The sequence below is a fragment of the Hakea prostrata genome, chromosome 8, assembly GCF_041222555.1.
Source record: "Hakea prostrata isolate BN-2017 chromosome 8, UWA_Hpros_2, whole genome shotgun sequence".
Taxonomy (NCBI): domain Eukaryota; kingdom Viridiplantae; phylum Streptophyta; class Magnoliopsida; order Proteales; family Proteaceae; genus Hakea; species Hakea prostrata.
In genome coordinates this window covers 3,555,637-3,574,000 of record NC_142607.1, presented here as the reverse complement: position 1 = coordinate 3,574,000, position 18,364 = coordinate 3,555,637, and the positions used below count along the sequence as shown (strand labels likewise).

The following is an 18,364-nucleotide window of genomic DNA, read 5'->3' as shown; positions in this document are numbered from 1 at the left end:
TCATATAGAATACTTTAATGTTCCAGTTACTAAACATGTGGATCACACTTTTTTCACACTATCATTGACGTGGGTGTACAAACTTTGTCCCATACTGAAATCAGGGGAAGCCATGGCAAAGACAACCAAAGTGGCAATATAAAGTATACAAATTTTTATATAAGCGAGCAGGACTTTCTTTGTCTTTTAACCACTAATATATTGAATGAATGATTGATGCCAACATTACAACAATCTTGGAAGATATCAAATTCAATGCCCCCCAATTCACGAAGTGTAATTTTTTCTTTATTTTTAGGGAGTTGAACTATGTTGTGAATAAAATTTCCATAATCCCGAAAGAAAAATAAATAAATAAATAAAAATAATGAATGAACGATTCACATACATAAATATGACTGAATTCTGGGTTGGGATTTCACAGATTGTTCTTCCCACCTATAATGAAACAACCTGGAAGGAATCTAATTTTATTCAATTATAGTTGAAAACATACATTTAAAAATTAAAATTGTGTTTGGGTGTATGAGCCGAGTGATACTCTGGGACTCTTTTACATTTTAGTGAACCGGGTTAGGAACTTAGGATTTAATGGTTGACAGCAAAAACCACATTATACCAAACATGGAAAAATAGAATGAGCAAGCCTATAAGTTAAAACTTTGAAGAGAGAAAATATGGCTTCCTAAGTTCTACCTGGTCTTGCTGGCCTTCGACATTTTCTTCTTTCTCTTCTTCACTGCCTTAGGAACCTTTGTCTTCCTAGCCTCCCTCTTCTCCTCTTTGACCTTCTTCTTGTTCTCTTTTCGTGCAGCTTTTCTATCAGCTGGTGTCTGCTTTTCAGTATCAGAAGCTGTTCCTTGTGAGACGTCTGAACTTGCTTCTTCGTCTGAGTCAGATTCAGTTTCACTGTCGGCAAAATTGGTAATCTCATCTGAATTAACAATGGACTCTTGGTGCAATTTCTGTTGTGACTTCTCTACAGTACTTTGAGTCGTAGTGGATTGTACTGTTTGAAGAGCTTGCTTGAGTCCTGTTATTGTTTGGTAGTAAATATCACCCGTGTCCTCACCACCTGTTATCCGTTTTATATCCTCCTCAACATTCTTTACATGCTCTAATGTCCTTGGAATGTAAGACTGCAAATTAGCAGAGCAATTTTTTTTTTGGGGGGGGGGGGGGGTGTGGAGAGGGAGTAGGTGTTGTTAGTGTTCCATGAGTAATAGTTTATTCAATCAAATACGATTCCTAGTCTAGTTTCAATGCATGATACAGGAGAGATTAAAGAGCATCTTTACTGCAGTAGAAAGCATACTGAAGGAATGGAGTATCAGTGCCAATGCTTTATACCGCAAGATCAACAAAGAAAATCATCAATAGAACAAGAAGCAGAGGTGGATGAGATAACTGAGGAGAACAGTTCATGAAGGCATCCATAGGTAGGCCAGGGCCCCAGACAGGTGACAAACAGAAGAGTCAGCTGAAAGTCTGGAACACAACAGGAATCATGTAGCTGGGCCAACATGCCATGGGAGATCTAGCTAAGTTCAGCTTTGAAGAACTTTCAAGACTGAACTCAACCAAAGGCCTCAGGCAGCCGATCAAGTGAAATCATACAATTATGATGTCAATGTCATTAAATGATCTTGAAGCATTTACTTCTAGAAGTTCTCTCATTCAGCATTCTCAAGGAGTCGTGATTCATTCAACTATCTGATTCCCTATTAAACTAACAGATTTAGGTTAGGAGAAATTCCCAATTAAGAAAAATCAGCATCTGAGCTGCCAAATGCAAGTGGAATGTAGTACTCAAACAGATGAACTGCTTTTCTAGGAAGGTATCTGATAACTATTAAGATTTTGCTCAAACAGGCAATATGAACAACATCAAGAATAAATGAGAAGAGTTTCAATTACCTGGACAAAGACCGAGTCTGCAATTTCATCCTCTGCAGACATGACATCTCCCCTTGCCAAAATTTTTTCCTGGATCTGAAATAAATTTGAAGGCAAGGTCAAAAGATATTTCAGGAAGTTCATTTCCAGGACAATGGTTAGGCAATAAAGAAGCAAACCTTTTCTAGATAGTTGTCCACAGATTCATCCGCAATAGATGGATCAACTATGAAATCAAACAGCTCTCGAACAGTCATAACAGCCACACCATGTTTCCTAAAGAAATCCTGCAGCCCACCACATCCATAATCCAATTTTTCTAAAAACTAAGTTACAGTTTGCAGTAGAAAGAGCAAATAAATGTGTCTTTGTAACAAAAACTTACAGAAACATGGACACAATCTTCACGTAAAAAATCTAGGGCATGAGGATGGTCAAGGTCCACTGATTGAGAAACGTCAATAATGTACAAGTGACCCTGCATAGTGTGGTAAGTGACACTTGATGGCCCCTGTTATAATATAAAAATTTTCTCTCTGTATGCAAAGCACAGAGCTTACCTCAAAATAAAGTATATTATATTCACTAAGATCTCCATGCACCAGTTTGCATTTCTGATATAACGTCCGCATTGCCAAAATCATCTATTCATGCACAAAATCTAGAGTTATTTCTACATAGACATTAACAAAGAAATTCAAAAGGAATTTTATTCTTGAAAATAAATTAGACAGTTAAGCATCGTATCCAGTTAAACAGGAGCTTCAATCATTGGAGACTCCATAAGGCTTGAGGGCATTTACTTTTGTAGACCATGGTCATTTACTATTGTGGTTGTCCAGGTCTATATTTTGACAAAAAAATCAATTTAACATGAACACACAGTTGAAACCCAAAGGGTGAAAGATGAAAAAAAGAAATCCTGCATTTCTCAGACAGCAGCACACCAAAACAGTAGATACATCACGGCAGACAATTAGGATCCATACTCCATAGGTTTGTACATGTCTAGGACAAGGCATCAAAACAGCCTCTCAGCCAAAAATTGCTGGGGTAAGACCATGTAGGAAAATCACCCCTGAACTCTGCTTGTGCGGAAGCCTAAGGCACTGACTTCACCCTTTTTAGTTTTGTGCATGTCTAGATATCCCACCCACCCCACCCCACCCCTCCCTCAAATAAAATGTCTTCCACTGAATAAAAAGTCTGACTAGTCCTCAAGGAAACAAAGCTTTCTAAGAGCTAGGGATTCTGCATTGGTCCTCTTCCAATGTTGCGATTATATCTTTTCCTTGGGGGCTCATAGAGATGCAAAGAGTACAATAGCTAACTGACAGTGGGTTGAAGATTATTTAATTTAGACAATACAATTATTTTTCTCAGAAAGTAAATCAGCTAACTCATGAAATGCCATGTGTGGACTTCAAAACTTTTATTTAGAAGTGCAATGACATTGGACCTTAGTCCTGAAAAAGAAAGCATGTATAACAGAGAATACAGAAAACATACTGAAAATAGAATATGTCTTCAAATGATTTCACATCATTCAATAGGATATGGAAAAAAAACTCTCTCCACCACCACCCAAGTGAAAGAATCCACAAAGGAGTTAGCAATGTAGCACCAAACATGAAAGGGAAAAAAGGAAAAACGGATGCCAAAAAGAGCTCAGACGAGCCAAACAGTTTCATAGCCCCTTTATTTGGGAACAGTACAGCCCCTTATTTTGTCTTGCTGAATATTATTAGATCATCCAATGGCACCCAAGACCAGATCATGTGAAAACTTTTAGAAGGGTCAATTTTGTTTATTCAATGGGACTTTACCCTAGTTTGTATTTTAATTAAGCTACTTGTTTCTAGTTTAGAGACCTTAACATGCCATGTTTCTACTTCTTATTTTAGTTGTTTAGTTTCTATTATCCAGTCAAAATAGTTTTCATTCTAATTGAAACTTGAGGAGCAAGTATGGCAATCTATTCATACATAACAGGCAAACAACCCTTAAAAAGCTACCCACAATATGGGGTTGAATGAAAATGGTTTTGAGCACTGTTATTTTCTAGGTCAATTGAGGGATGACAAAGGGCTGCCAACTGGTTTGGTTCTTATTCTTCTCTAACTTACTTATTCTGGTTTATCACAATATGATGTTCTGCTGCAACATTTTTTTCAATCTTAGTGTATAGTGGTTCTAAGGGAAAACCTGCTTCTGCGTTTATTTCCCATCCTCAGTTACCAATAGAACAAGATGCACCTTTTTTATTCATGTAAGGATGGCCCTCTCCCCAATATTTCCATGTACGCTATTAGATCTATCCGCTGCTGTGCAGCACATACTAGTAGTGTTAGGTTCAACGCCTTCCTCACTCGTCCACATGAACATTTCATCTTAATATTTTGTCAAATATTAACTTTTCAGTTCTTTAGTTTCAGAAATAATAAAATGACAAAATTCAGTAGAAATAAACAAGAGTAAAAACGAATAAGATATCTAACTGAAGAATAATTTTTGTTTTGGTCCAACTCAAGAACAATTTGAATGGTCTACAAAATGATAATTTCTTAACAAAAGACAGATAAATTATATTTCGTTGAAAAATAAAAACAATTTGTTAATAGACATTGACAATAACTGTAATCAATTATTTAGAGTAGATCTGTTAACTTCCAAAAAAATACTAAGAATTTAGAATAATTGTGTATTGGATAATTAATAATAAAATTAAAAGAAGCCAGCATGCATGTTGTGTATCTATGCATTAACCCAAGTATAACAAATTAAACCTTTGCCGAAGCGTTATACAATTGTGAAATTTTCCAACTCTCTAACGAACTTCTGCCGGAATTTCATCCGTCTGCCCTCCCCTGCAGTCCATTGGTCCAAACTTGTTTGGTTAAAGGATCGTATCCCCAGCCAATCCTTCACTGTCTGGCGTGCCCTTGCTGCCTCCCCACCCATGATTTCCTCATCTGCCACCACATCCCAATTCCCCCCCCCCCCCCCAAAAAAAAAATTTTCTTTGCAACTCTGAGTCTGAAACCATCCCTCACCTCTTCTCCTGCTTCCTTACCACATCTAGCAGGCTCCTAGCCCTTTCCTCCATTTGGCATCACCCCTTTGACCTAGAGTGCACCTGGATCTTATCTAGTTTTGGAGGCTCTTCTATCATCGACTCCAGCAGCAAGCTTGTTTTTGGTGCTTCTATCTCTCACTGCTGATTGAAGTGCACCTCAGCATCTCCCGATGCCATTTGAAATTGACATATCTGAAAGGCCATCTGCAGATATGTCAATTTCAAACTGGCTTCCCTCCACTCCAAACCCCTTGTCAATTTCCCAAGAAACAGGCATGTTGTTGTTACTTAGGGTCTTGATCCCTCTTTATTGACTCAGCCATGCCTCTCTTACCTGCAATTTCCTTCCCCCCCCCCCCCCCCCCCTTTTCTTTTCTTCCTTTTGGGTTGTTTAGTATATTTGTTATCCTTCCAAAAAAAATTTTGGTTTTTTGATTCGCCATATTTTATCACTTTAGATAGAGACGAAGCTGAAACAGGATACATGTAGCCATACCCATTTTAGTTGGGACAAGAGTTAGCTGAGTGGGTGGGATAATTGTGTTTCATTGATGATTCATGGGAATTACTAGGACTTGTTAAAGAAGATAGAAGTTGCAATATTTCAACCTTTTATTTGATGTTTCAATTTGTATTTCATAACAAAGTGAAAGTAACAAGAAAAACCATGTAGTTGCTAACAGGTGCACATAACCTTCAGCATTTTATGTCACTCAGATTAATCACCAACTATTTTATAATGCTTGGACCATGAAATTTAGGTTCCAGTAAGATCCCATTAATTTAACTATATTAAGGGTTAATCTGTAATTTCTTAGCCCCTGGTTACTTGAGCCGTGACTTAGGCATAGTTTGAACCATATTGAACTGGCGCCATATCATCCGGTTCAGGATATGTTATATATGTTTTGTTTTGGTTCAGTTTTGGGGTTAATATGTAATTCAGTTGGGTTATTTTCATACGCTCTGTTATATCTTCTTCCTCACGAATGAGGGTTTCTCCAAGAAACCTCCGCTGCTGCTGCTCCTTCTCACGATGGATCTGGGTATACATGCAATGTGTTTTCAAGCATGGATGACGCTATTGTGATCGCCTAGGCAAGGGCTTCCTTCGATTGTAATTTGTACACAGACTTGTAAGGTTTTCTACCCTCTTTTATAGTGGATTGGGCTTCTCTCTTGAGCCTCGGAGACGTAGGTCTTGGACCAAACTCCGTCATCAAATTTTGTGTAGTTTCCCTCCCTTGCAATATTCATGATTAATCACAACCGGTCACAACAAACTATGATACTGTAATAAGTTTATGACTGTGTGTATCTCAAGCTCATTACAATGAACAAGACATACCTCTACATATCCTTCACGTAACTTGTCTTGAGATAAATCAGCATCCTTGAGACGAGGTGCAGCCCACCCTGTTTTGCCTGACATAAAATAAAATACTAAATTTCAGAGATAAGTGTTACAGATGGCATGCCCTTCTTTTTTTTAATTTGAAGCTAAATTGACGAGAAGACAAGAATATTGATTCAATGCTTTCAAAAGCACTTAAGCTGTAAGCCCTATAGGTGAGAACTGATGTGAAGTTCAGGTAAACAAAGTAATGTGAAGTACAAGCCTTGCCCCTTCTATATCCCTAGCATGCCCTCAAATATGAGATTAGGTTATTTTCGAACAAAATTTGAAGACGTATCTCTCATTCAATGAGAGAAACTCTGAGTGTGAGAGAAGATTGCCACCAGAAACTATGGAGGAAAGAAAAAATAAAACCCTACAAAGCAAACATGTGATTCACCATATAGCACATCACTCTTGGTTTGTTCATCATCTCCTAAAATATGACAGATTCAACGGTCAGCTTTAACTAATCAAAGAAACTACAGGTTTGAAACAAAACAGGACAGACTTGTGGAGAAATCCAATAATAGCAGATCGTCTGAACCAGTCCAACCCTGGCTGATCCTTTTGGGTGAGGCTTTCAAAGTCTCAAAAGCATTGATGTCACGATGCCTAAAAGAACCAAGGCAATGTACAGGCTAAAATACAGGGCACCAATTAGGCAAGCAAGGCAACCGAGGTGCTCAGCTTGACCAAAGCCCCTGGGCACCTTGACAACTATGCCCAAATGATCCTGTTGATCTGAAGGACAGATCAGTCTCAGGTAATCAATCAAATCAAACAGAAACAAGTTTCAAAACAGAGATGTGAGCATGCAATAGGACATCATTAACTATGATGAAGTAAGAGCAGCAGATCAAAAAGTAGGCATGAAACCTTTGACAAAACACGTTCTCAGTTGTGCCTTATAGGCCATATGTAGTACAAAAGGCTCCCATGTGGTGCACGCCCAGTGGGACAGCCTGCTATGGTGGGCTTACAGATAGAATAGTAGAAAAATGAGGAGGGGGAAAGGAAGATTGCCTTTTTTTCTTTTTCTTTTTTTTTTTTTTTTTGGGGGGGGGGGGGGGGAAGGTTGTGGAAGGAAGGAAGAATAGTGCACACACAAACACACTTTCACTTTTTTTAATTAAACCTTCATTCAATTCAATCTGAAATTGCATCCTAGTACAAACAATTTAATAGAAGAAAATCCATCTAACAAAGGAAACCATTAAGCAAAGACACAAAACTTTAACAAAGGAAATAATCTCTTTCATAACCAAGTTTAACTATTGCAACCAAATCTCATTTATAAAGTTAATGGAATAATATATTATTACTAAAATAAAATGAACCCTGAAAATTCTACTAAACCCATCACTAAAACTGGACATGGTCCATCTTGATCTGGAAACCTGGTTGGGATTCCACAAGGCTGCATATCTATATCATCACATTTAGCAGGGCGAGGGAAGGTCAAATATACACAACCTTACCCTTTTGACCTTCCCATTTTCCTACAGAAGCTGTTCCAAGACTTGAACCTATGACCAAGCATTGAGCAAGTGAGCACTTAACCAATGCGCCAAGGCCAACCAAACCAATTAAAATCCAAACACAAGGAATCAATGACAGTTTAGTAAATAAACTGAAAAGTTATCAAGGGTGGGTAGAATTGTAAATAACTAGATGAATCAAAGAGCTACTGGGGAGACTAAACACAAAGGGAACCAATATTTAATTGGTAGGGGGCAAAACTTGAGAAAGGGAACAGAATGAATCCGAGGGATTCCATCTGGATTTGTTCAGTAGGGGACAGAATTTGGGGTTGGGCAATTATTTGCTCTACCATTGACAGCAAAACAACACAACAGATGAGAAACCTGCGCATGCACCCATGGGAATAGACCTGAATTATGCATTTAGAATTCTAAATAGGAACCTCAAAATTTCGCCCATGTGCATCACACCAAAAGCAACCCTATTAAATATTGTAAACCCGTGCTGCACTGGATGAAAGCATGAAATTCACATGAGGTAACAGGAGGACCAACTGAGCAAGTTGGAGAGGGATAAGGTCCCAGAGTTTTCAAATACAGAAACCAGCACCTAAGTAAAGGCCTATGCTGATCAATCTAACCCGCCAGAGTTAAGTAGAGATCCTGTTTAACCTGCCTGTCATCAACTGTCCTCGCAACCTAAAATACTATAACAATAAAAAAGGGCAAACCTGATGCCGAAGACTTCTAAACAAGCAGAGTTCGGGGGTAGCAATTTCATACCCAGCCTTGACACAGCAATTATTGCTAAGAGGCTGTTTTGATACCTTGACCTAAAGCCATATAACATAATTAAAAAGAAAATAAACATAGCCAAACAATTGGAGGAATGAGTACCTATGAATTCCATGACCAAAACATGAAGCCTCAAAAGAAGAGGTGTTGGACACCTAATCCCAGCAGCCTTCAACCTGCAGTCCAGAGAAAAACAAATCAAGAAATATAACTCCAATTCTGTCTTAATGTCTGGTTTTAACAGGATAAACTTGCTAGACAGTGGGTTCAATGAGCTACCACTACAAAGCCTATCAGTGTAATCATACAGATTCCATCCACCTATTCCAGTTCTAGCAAGGTTTAGCTTAACAGCAAGGCGGTCCCCATGCTCTATGACATGGAGACAGCATGGAGACAGCATCACTAAAGCCTGTTATTTCTAAAAAAGCTGCACATACTGTACTCAGGATTAAACAAGAGTCACTTGACACTGTAGGGTCATTACCCTCAATAATTATCTCAAATCTCAGGCCTTCTATAATACATGTCAGCTCAGCAGCAATGAAATCAGAAAAAATTGATCACAACTAGGTAACTCAAGAAAAACATAGCCAGGTTGATCTCTAAAAGCCCCATAAATGTCACCTGGGTCGTTGTGTCAAAATTCAATTTCATATGATGCAAGAGGGCACCCAAAAAATTTGTACCTCATGAGGTTTCTCATTTCTTTCTCTGCCCAAGTCTTCACCATCTTCCTGGGATTGTGCTTGCAGTAGCCATGTCTGAAACGATAATCTCCCTGTACATACCTATCTCTATCCCTGAAATTTTTAGGACAAAAAGACAATTAATCAGACTATGCCACCAGCAGACTCTGGAAACAAATAGAAAAGTAGCAGAGTATGATCATAGCCAAAAGATGGCAAAGACAAGGAACCACTGTGGACCTTGAGGCATCTTTGAGGTAAGAGTGTCAGAACCACAAGAACATAAAGAAATTAAATACATGTATTTCTGAGGAATGAGAGCAAATATAGAAAGATAATTAATGCAGAAAAAATTAATAACATTTTCCTATTTGACAAATTATGCTTACATTTAGTTGCACCATGACGCTCCTTTTTTTCCCCCCCCTTCTTGCAAAGAGAGATGGAGTGAAAAATCACATATTCAAGATGTTAAAGGGGTAGGCTTTGGCTTAATGGTCAGTGAACCACAGTTGTAACCTGAGGTCAAAGCATCGAAACAGCCACTCAGCATAAATTTCTGGGGTAAGGCTGCATAGGAAAACTGCCCCCCCCCCCCCCCCAACACTGGTTGTGCTGAAGCCTTCAGAACTGGGTTTGCCCCTTTTAAGGTCAAACCCTTGGATTATGAAGCCATTATATGGGAGGTGACATCCACTGACAGATGACAGGTTGGTGAATTGAAACTGGAGAAAAAGGGGGGGATTTGAAGCATCTGATTCATCTTCGCAGCAAATTAACATTTTTATCTTTTATTTATTATCTGACTGAAGGTGTAGGAGAATTGGGGCCAAAAGCAGGGCAATTAGGAGTTCCAGAGAAGTATATCCTATAGGGTAAATTCACTTAGTACAAGTTGATACAGCCAATATCGAGGAATAAATTAGTTGATCAACACATAATATGTCATGCATCCCTTTGCAGTACCATTCCTCCATAACTCTTAATTGAAGACATCATGAAAAATAAAAAGCTTAGCAATACATGTATATAAAACTGAAAATTAGTCAAGATTCAGGATAATAACAAAAGGCTGCATACTCACTTAAACACAAGAATGGAAGTTTTGTAGATTTTGATCGCTAGTTCCTGGCCATCCATCTTTGTAGCATGATAAACATTCGCCTGAGAAAGATAAATTTGATCATAGTATGAGGACATCATACATGGACAAGATATTTCCAAACTGGCAACAAAAGCATGTTATAGCCACTACAAACTCTACCAATCAATGCAATATAACAAAGACAAACAATCACCAAGCAAACAAAGAGAAGTATAGAAGAAACCCAAGATAATAAAGATAAAGTGACAATGAGCAAGAAGTAGCATCACATACTTCTTTCCCAGTAGAAATGCAACCATTGATATCGTGAAACACACCGCGGTTCAGCATTTTGAATAGAACCATCCGAGTTCTTGGATCAATGGCCTGAAAAGCATTATATTTGGTTATTATATAACTTCAGCTCAACCAAATTCTCTGGTTCTTATTCATATCTAAGCCTAGATACATGAGGCATGCCCCCTGATAATGGGATGACAGAAAAATAGAAAACACCAAAACAGTGAAATAGTAAGCCAGGAGAGACAGAATGCAAAATAAATCTACGTATCTACATAAGGTGGATAAAAGAACAAGTCTCGAAAAGATAATCTATTAGATGAAATAACCAAAAAGAAACTGTGAATGACATCTTTACATGAACTGGAGTCTCTGAAGGATATGATATGATTAATTCAACAAAAGAAAAGGGTAAAAACTCTTAATGGAAATAACTAACCTGCTCAACAGTGGCACGGTCTGCTTTCTCAGTGGTTCTAGTTCTTCCAATGGCCATCCCTCGAACACTTTCACGAATCTCGGTTGCAACAGAATTTGACATGCTGACATTCAATCTCCCTTCCCACTCCTACGCCATCAATCTTCTTAGTGAAGATAAAAAAATAAAGTAAAATAAACAGGATTTTTTTATCATTTTATGGGACAAACAAGTCAATTATTCCAGTGAAGAACAAGAAGTATCAGAAGTTCAGACTAACGAAAATTTATCGTGTTCGTTCAGTTCCCTAAAGTATTTTATTAATCACTTCCAGACGTCAACATTAAACTTTGAATTCTACCCAAAAGGAAAAACATTGAACTTTGAATAATTTCAGAATATTTATGCCGGAATCAAACTGAAAGCAGATGACAGTTGCTCCCATCCCAAACATTAAATAATTGTTCAGCTCGAGAAAAAATCACTGGTCAGCAAATAAGTACCTCCAAAGGTGCAGCCCTGATGTGATTGGTAAATTTCTGGTTTCTGTTTGAAAGAGGTTGCAGCGGAGACGAAAGAGGACGGGAGTGAACGCCGCCATGGGCATTGGGACGCCTCGAAGATAAACAAAACGAACCGTCTACAGCTTCTGCCACGTCCTTGGAGTCTAACCAATCAAGGGCGTCTCCAATCTCAGATTCTGATGACCATGAAAGATCTTCTTCTTCATCTTCAATTAGTTCAACTGGCTCTTCTTCAGTCTTCTGCTCTGCAAACGACAATCCTTCTTCGCTCTTCATGATAGTAGGGGTTTCGCGGTTCCTCGACGGCAAACGCCAACGCCTGGTTTTTAAACTCCGAATTGAAGTAGAATCGGTTCAGGTGGACTACAGTTCGGGTCGGATTGGAATCAACAAAAATCAATCTCCAAAACCCTAAAAGTGACGTCCCCTGCCTAGAACCAAGGTTTAAGTAATCAAACAGAACTAAACCCAGGAAGTGAAAGATAGACATTAAAAAACTACATTAATGTCTTTATTCCACACGATCCTAAGCTTTAGACAGATCCAATTTTGATGGCTGGAAACACCGGTCTACTTTTCGTTTATTTTTCAAATAGGTCTAGACTAATTAACTGACTTCTCTTACCAAAAAAAAAAATAAAAATTAACTGACTTCTACAGGCCACGATCTCCCAAAAAAAAAAAGGGCTATGATGGACCCCAAGAAACTTATGCGATTAACCTCAGCCTGAATAGCCCAATAACGTTTGCTTTGGTTCGCCCAACCCATTGGCACCTTTCTTCCATATTCGACCGCCTTGACTGTTTTTTCTGAAACTGAACCTGAACCTGAACCTGAACCAGAAAGCCAAACCGAGGAGTCGTGTTGAGCGGTTTGAGCCTTGGAGGAAAGTCACAGCTGGTTTTCGTAACCATGATCATGATTTACCTAACCATGGTTAGATCTGGGCCTATAAAAATCTCAATTCCTCTTGTTCCCGCCATCGTTTTCCCATTTAAAATAGTTTCAGTCGGATTTTTTCCACTTGTTGGCCTCAGCTTTCTCTCCGATTCTCCATTGCTCAGTTTTCGTAGTCAGTGAACGAGAAAGATGGTGAGTAGCGATGCTTTACTATTCATCAATCGTATCGTCATTCGATCAGTCTCACGTCTCTGAGATTTTATTTGGTTCCGTTTCTCAGGTTGTGGCGCAGAAATTGCGGGAGGCAGAGATAACGGAGCAGGATTCACTGCTTCTGGTAATATGTTATCCGAGTTCCGTTGTCATCTGCGTTTATTTTCTCCAGATTAGTTTGATACTTAATAGCACTTCAAACATTTCAGATACTAACCTGATAATCTGCAAAATGTGGTACAATTTTTAATTAGTTTATTTGTTTCTGAAACCGAAGATTGAACAGATACGGCTCCAACATTCAACTAACCGAATTTTCATCAGATCTGAACCGTATATCTTCTTGTCGTGAATTTATGTCTGTTGAAGACCTGAAAGTTCTATAATAAGCTTGTATATTTAAATCAAACATTGATACGCAGTTGATTTTCCAAAAGTTTCGGAGTTTCTGATAGAATGGAGGAAAACTTGATCTATTGCATGTCTCTACCTTCGCTATTAACAGATCTGGATCTCTGTTTTCACCATTAAGTAGCAGTTTATAATTTGCTATGTGATTTTTCATTGTTTCTCGCCTCTTTAGATACTTACCTTTTGAACTGTAGTTCGTCTCGTTTTTCGGAAAATTACCTTCTGATTGTTGGATCTTATGTTCGCTAATTTCGTCACCATGAATAGACGAGGAACTTAGTGCGCATTGCTATATTCAACATTAGCTACATCAGAGGCCTATTTCCGGAGAAATATTTCAATGATAAGTCGGTTCCTGCCCTTGGTAAGCTATATACTAGTAGACTCACAGGACTTCTTTCAAGTTCATTCGTTAATTAAAAATCTAGCGACTGAGTTTTTAAAATTATGCGTCCTCCAACAGAGATGAAGATCAAGAAGCTTATGCCTATGGATGCTGAATCACGAAGACTCATCGATTGGATGGAGAAAGGCATGTTGCATCTACACACCAATCTCTTGACTACAAAGATTGATTCATCGATCTAGCTGATCTCATTGTCATTTTATTTTCTGTTAGGCGTTTATGACGCCCTGCAGAAAAAGTACCTGAGAACACTTCTTTTCTGCGTCTGTGAATCAATGGGAGGTCCAATGATCGAGGAATACTCATGTAAGTTGATTTTCTGTACTCTGAATACATTCTGATGATTATTGCGAGATTTTAGAACAGACCGATCAAACTTTAGAACAAAAGCATTCTGGATGTAATGGTATCATCCGCTGGCATCAGCCATCAGCATTCGAGCGATTTTGAGGGTTCGACCTCTTAATTGAACACTTGAACACTTGAACATAAGCCTCAAGGATAAGAAGTATTGTTTGTTCTTGTGTTTTTATTCTTTTTCATTTGATTCGTGAACGGACATTGTCAGCACATTAAAGGGCAGATCTGTTTTTGCAGTTTCATTCAGTTATTCGAATTCTGATTCCCAAGAGGTTTCGATGAACATCAGTCGTGTTGGAAGCAAAAAAGGATCCACTTTTAAGTCTAACGCTTCGGCTGATATCACTCCGAACCAGATGAGGTACGTAAATCTGCTCCAACTGTTCATCCCAGACATCGAAGTATCTACCGTCCATTGTTATATTTGCAGGAGCTCTGCATGTACAATGGTCCGAACACTAGTTCAGTTGATGAGAACTCTCGATCGGATGCCAGAAGAGGTAAATACAAAAGGCAGTTACTAGTTCATTCAGAATTTCGATTTAATATGGAGCAATTCTTCCAGACTCTTATGAGTAAATTACTGGACTGTATTTCAGCGCACCATCTTGATGAAACTCCTCTACTACGACGACGTGACGGTAATGTCCCCTCGTCGCAATTTCATCGTCATTGGCCATATCGCTTCTCTGTCTTTCTTATAAAATACTAGCATCTTGAATTTATCTCTCAGCCTGCGGACTATGAGCCACCGTTCTTCAGAAGCTGCACGGAGCATGAAGCCAATAACCCATGGGCTAAAAATCCTCTGAAAATGGAGGTTGGCAACGTCAACAGTAGGCATTTCGTATTAGCTCTAAAGGTGAGTAACTATGGGCCAAACAAAGGATCCCCAAACAGAACTTTAATTACTGTACAGTCTAGTAGTCCATCTTCTCACAGATTTGTTATGTGAAGGTTAAAAGTGTCCTCGATCCCTGTGAAGATGAGAATGACATTCAAAACGATGTGGATGTGAGTTTGGGAGATGATTCTAGTCGACGAGATGATTCCTCCAGCTCAGATAGCGAGGCTAGTTTTCCGTGGATTCATGTTTTGCTTCGATTATCTTTAGCTATATTTTCCCTATTTTATAAGGAAATGACTCAGAATGTGCCTGACATTTCAGGTTAATCTTTCAGAAGAAGACCGATATATGGTTGCACCCGTTGGTAATTGTCTAGTTAATTAGGTTATATTTTGTTCTGTCTTCGCGCCCCTTCTGCATGTTCTGTTACTCTGGAGTCAAACATTGGAATTTATTGACAGATAAAGAAAGAACATATGAAGAAAATGGCATGGTTGATGACGGTGAGTTTCCAATTTAATCCTCAAATTTCTAGTCTAAACTCTAAACAGTAATTTTCCTGAGAATCAAATGCAAGTACTTCTTTTGGGGTTCCAAGGGCCAGTACAAGCTGTGGCACTAGTTCATGGATTTAGCACTCTCTGCATGTTCAGATAATACACAGGATGAAGCGGAGGACGAACAACAATTGGAACGGGTAAAGAATTGGATCAGCTCTTGCCACAAGGACGCTGTTCATCTCACTGATGTCCTAGCAAACTTCCCCGACATCTCGGTGGTAAATTACCGTCATTAGTGTCGCCAGTTCTCTTTTGGCATGTTTTTATTTCTCAAGTTGGTTGTAATTGTACCAGGTTCTTCTCACCCAAAAAGAACCAGGTATTTGACAAGAGTTAACATTTTGCAGGTTTTGACGGAAGGTAATTGGAGAACTTTTCCATCTTTAAAAGCATAAAGTGAAAAAATTTGGCTGTTAATAGTCATGTAGAATCCTGTTTCTACTTTCCGAATCATATGCATTGACATGGAAACCCAAAGGGTTAAGGTTAACAGGACTGCAATCAAATCCACCGTAAGTCCTGCCGGTTGTTGAGAAGCCAGTCTAAATTTCCTTTGACTGCTTTCCAGAAATAATGGACAAGCTCGTAAGAAAAGGTGTTCTGTCTAAGTCCGGAAGGGACAGTTTCACCATTACTAAGCCAAAGGTTTGTTATAACTCCCCGAATCGTTAACTCAGCACTGTTTCGACAAGCTCTCCCTCCCTCTTAATCTCTTCATCAACAATGCGCTTCAGAAACCCTACGGTGAGATTGCTGCTTTTAAAAAGGAAATGGATGCCCAAGAAATTCCACGTGGTGACGAAGTTCATACAAGTAACAAAGATGACTACATGTACATGAAGGTGAATCTTCAGTTTTCCATATTCCCTCTTGCCCCCATCTTCTTTCCCAAGTACCCGTGATCCGTTTCAAATCTCAAAATTTCCCCCTTAACTGCAGGCTTTGTACCATGCTCTTCCAATGGAATATGTGACTGTATCGAAGCTTCAGAGCAAGCTGGAAGGAGAAGCCAGCCAAGCTATAGTGAGAAAACTGATCGACAAAATGGCACAGGATGGATTTGTTCAAGGCAAAGGAAAAGGCAACCGCAGACTAGGTGAAATGCTGAAACTACATGGGTTTCTCAAACTTACAGGGGTTTGCTAGCCGACTTCAGTGCTGCGCGATTAATGCGCAGCGCTACGCTGCGAACGCTCGAGCTGTTTCTAAAAAAGTGTGAAAACCCAAACAATTTTACATTTGCTAACGAGATTTCCTGCAGGGAAACGTGTCATCCGCTCGGATACAACCAATAAGAAGCTGCTGGAGATTAAAAATGCGCTGTCGTTGGACAACAACAAAACCGTTGCATATGACCAACAGGTATTTTGCTCTGTTCCCCCTTTTCTCCCCTTTTGAGTATTGAGTAAATATATTTCGGTAATAAATTCACTAATTGTTTTATTAGGCGATGGAAGTTTTCGAGCCCAATAGCAAAGTGAACCGGGCGGAACTCCAAACAACCGGTACAAAACCAATGGAAGTTTTCGAGCCTAATAGCAAATCGAACCGTGCGGAACTCCAAATAACCGGTACAAAACCAACTATTAAATTATACTGAGTCTTTTTGGGTAAAAAACAAACATTATGTACTATCTGTGGCATTTGGGGTCTCTTGCAGATCTACTATTATTTACCGATGTAAGAAATACTCCTGTTTTGAAAGTGGCATTAGCAAAAACATGAAAATAGGAAAACAGATTTAACATTTTAGATGAGTGTTGAAATTGCCCCAACATGCATCTGGGAAGAAAAAGCAGATACAGCTTCGTTCTGCCATTTTGAACTGGCTTTTTTCACACACGGTCAAGGCGCAAGGGAAAATCATTTTCCATGGCCAGATGATCGAGAAAAGAAAGTACTTCGAATTCATGGGTAGGGGTGGGAGTGTGGTTTAGGGCCTCTAGCTTTGATGATAAGATTGAAATTACAAGTGTATGGTTGCATGAACCAGAAAGTTATGGCTGAAGAGAACTTTTATCCAGTTTCAGCATCCTAATGAAAATGTTTTCTTGGTAGGGAGCAAGCAAATGGACTTGTCCACCTGCGGCGGCCTCCGCTCCATCGGATCTGATCTTACCCGCACACGAGGGAGATCCGACATGCATCAGAGCGGTTCAATTAGGGGTGACCGTGAAGCAGGGGAGCACGGAAACACTCCCATGAGCAAGGCTGGGGTTGGTTTTGTCATTTTCCCAACTCCTTTTATTATTTAACTTGATAACTTAATTGTGGCTTTCTAATTCAACCCATGGTGAAAGTTCAACCACTCTTGATGAATCACCTCTGCAATGATTGTACAGCCTGTGGCTTCGCGAGAAAGCGCCGTCCCGAGGAATGAGATCGACGGAACAAATGGGAGGAACAATCACCGCGACGATGGTGACGCTGTCATCGGTAGTGTATCAACCCAGGAGAAGCGATCCAGGAAAGCCAGCACGGTGATTCTCAAGACTTTTACCTTGTCTTCTGATATGAATGCTTCACTATATATACCTTGTAAATCAAAAACTCAGTTGATGCTTGCATTGAGTTTCGGCTGTTTCGGCTTCTAAACTGTTCTATACCACAATAATCGTGGCAGGTTAAGGAGCCCATTCTTCAGACTGTAAAGCGCCAGAGATCGCAAGCCTTGTGATTGTGCTTCGCCCCATCATTTAACTAGCTCAGCCGGATTCGTTTTTCTCCTCTCATCTCTTAACCATATAATTGTTACAGGTTAACTACTTAAGCCTCCCCAGTTTGATCATAAACATCGTAGAAGTTCAGCACATATAAAGAAGAACGTGTGAAGTTGAAATCAGTACATGGTTAATCTAGACTATAATTGAGAAATCTAAAGGGCGAAGGGTCAACGTTTGTTGTATCATCCTTCGCCAAAAGAATTAATCATAGTTATGCTGAAAGAAGAATATTTTGCTTACCAAGAGGTGCTCCCAATATTACTATAACGACAAAGTCATTC

General features: G+C 39.2%; 2 protein-coding genes across 3 annotated transcripts; one reads left to right on the top strand and one right to left on the bottom strand.

Moving 5' to 3' along the window:
* Positions 1–384: 384 nt before the first annotated feature.
* On the bottom strand, positions 385–12,137 carry LOC149006332 (uncharacterized). 2 transcript variants are annotated; one of them, XM_089166009.1, is made up of 12 exons: positions 11,642–12,137; positions 11,160–11,288; positions 10,715–10,807; positions 10,421–10,500; positions 9,337–9,450; positions 8,750–8,823; positions 6,321–6,397; positions 2,457–2,540; positions 2,282–2,374; positions 2,076–2,183; positions 1,918–1,992; positions 385–1,139 (listed from the first exon to the last, which is right to left on the bottom strand). In XM_089166009.1, exons 1-12 carry the CDS (start codon positions 11,936–11,938, stop codon positions 693–695), a joined length of 1,671 nt encoding a protein of 556 aa, XP_089022135.1. In that variant the 5' UTR covers positions 11,939–12,137; the 3' UTR covers positions 385–692. The 2 variants fall into 2 exon arrangements, with proteins under 2 accessions (XP_089022135.1, XP_089022136.1); XM_089166010.1 differs by having other exon boundaries at positions 11,160–11,301; positions 11,642–11,679.
* A 529-nt stretch (positions 12,138–12,666) lies between these two features.
* On the top strand, positions 12,667–18,161 carry ASY1 (DNA-binding HORMA family protein). The gene is made up of 22 exons (XM_089165730.1): positions 12,667–12,755; positions 12,844–12,900; positions 13,455–13,551; positions 13,651–13,719; positions 13,807–13,899; positions 14,191–14,314; positions 14,384–14,453; positions 14,553–14,594; positions 14,687–14,815; positions 14,911–15,024; positions 15,122–15,164; positions 15,262–15,303; positions 15,454–15,578; positions 15,708–15,720; positions 15,929–16,005; positions 16,095–16,202; positions 16,300–16,456; positions 16,622–16,722; positions 16,808–16,931; positions 17,419–17,576; positions 17,703–17,840; positions 17,984–18,161. The coding sequence occupies exons 1-22, from the start codon at positions 12,753–12,755 to the stop codon at positions 18,035–18,037; spliced, it is 1,938 nt and encodes a 645-aa protein (XP_089021856.1). The 5' UTR covers positions 12,667–12,752; the 3' UTR covers positions 18,038–18,161.
* The last annotated feature ends 203 nt before the right edge of the window (positions 18,162–18,364 follow it).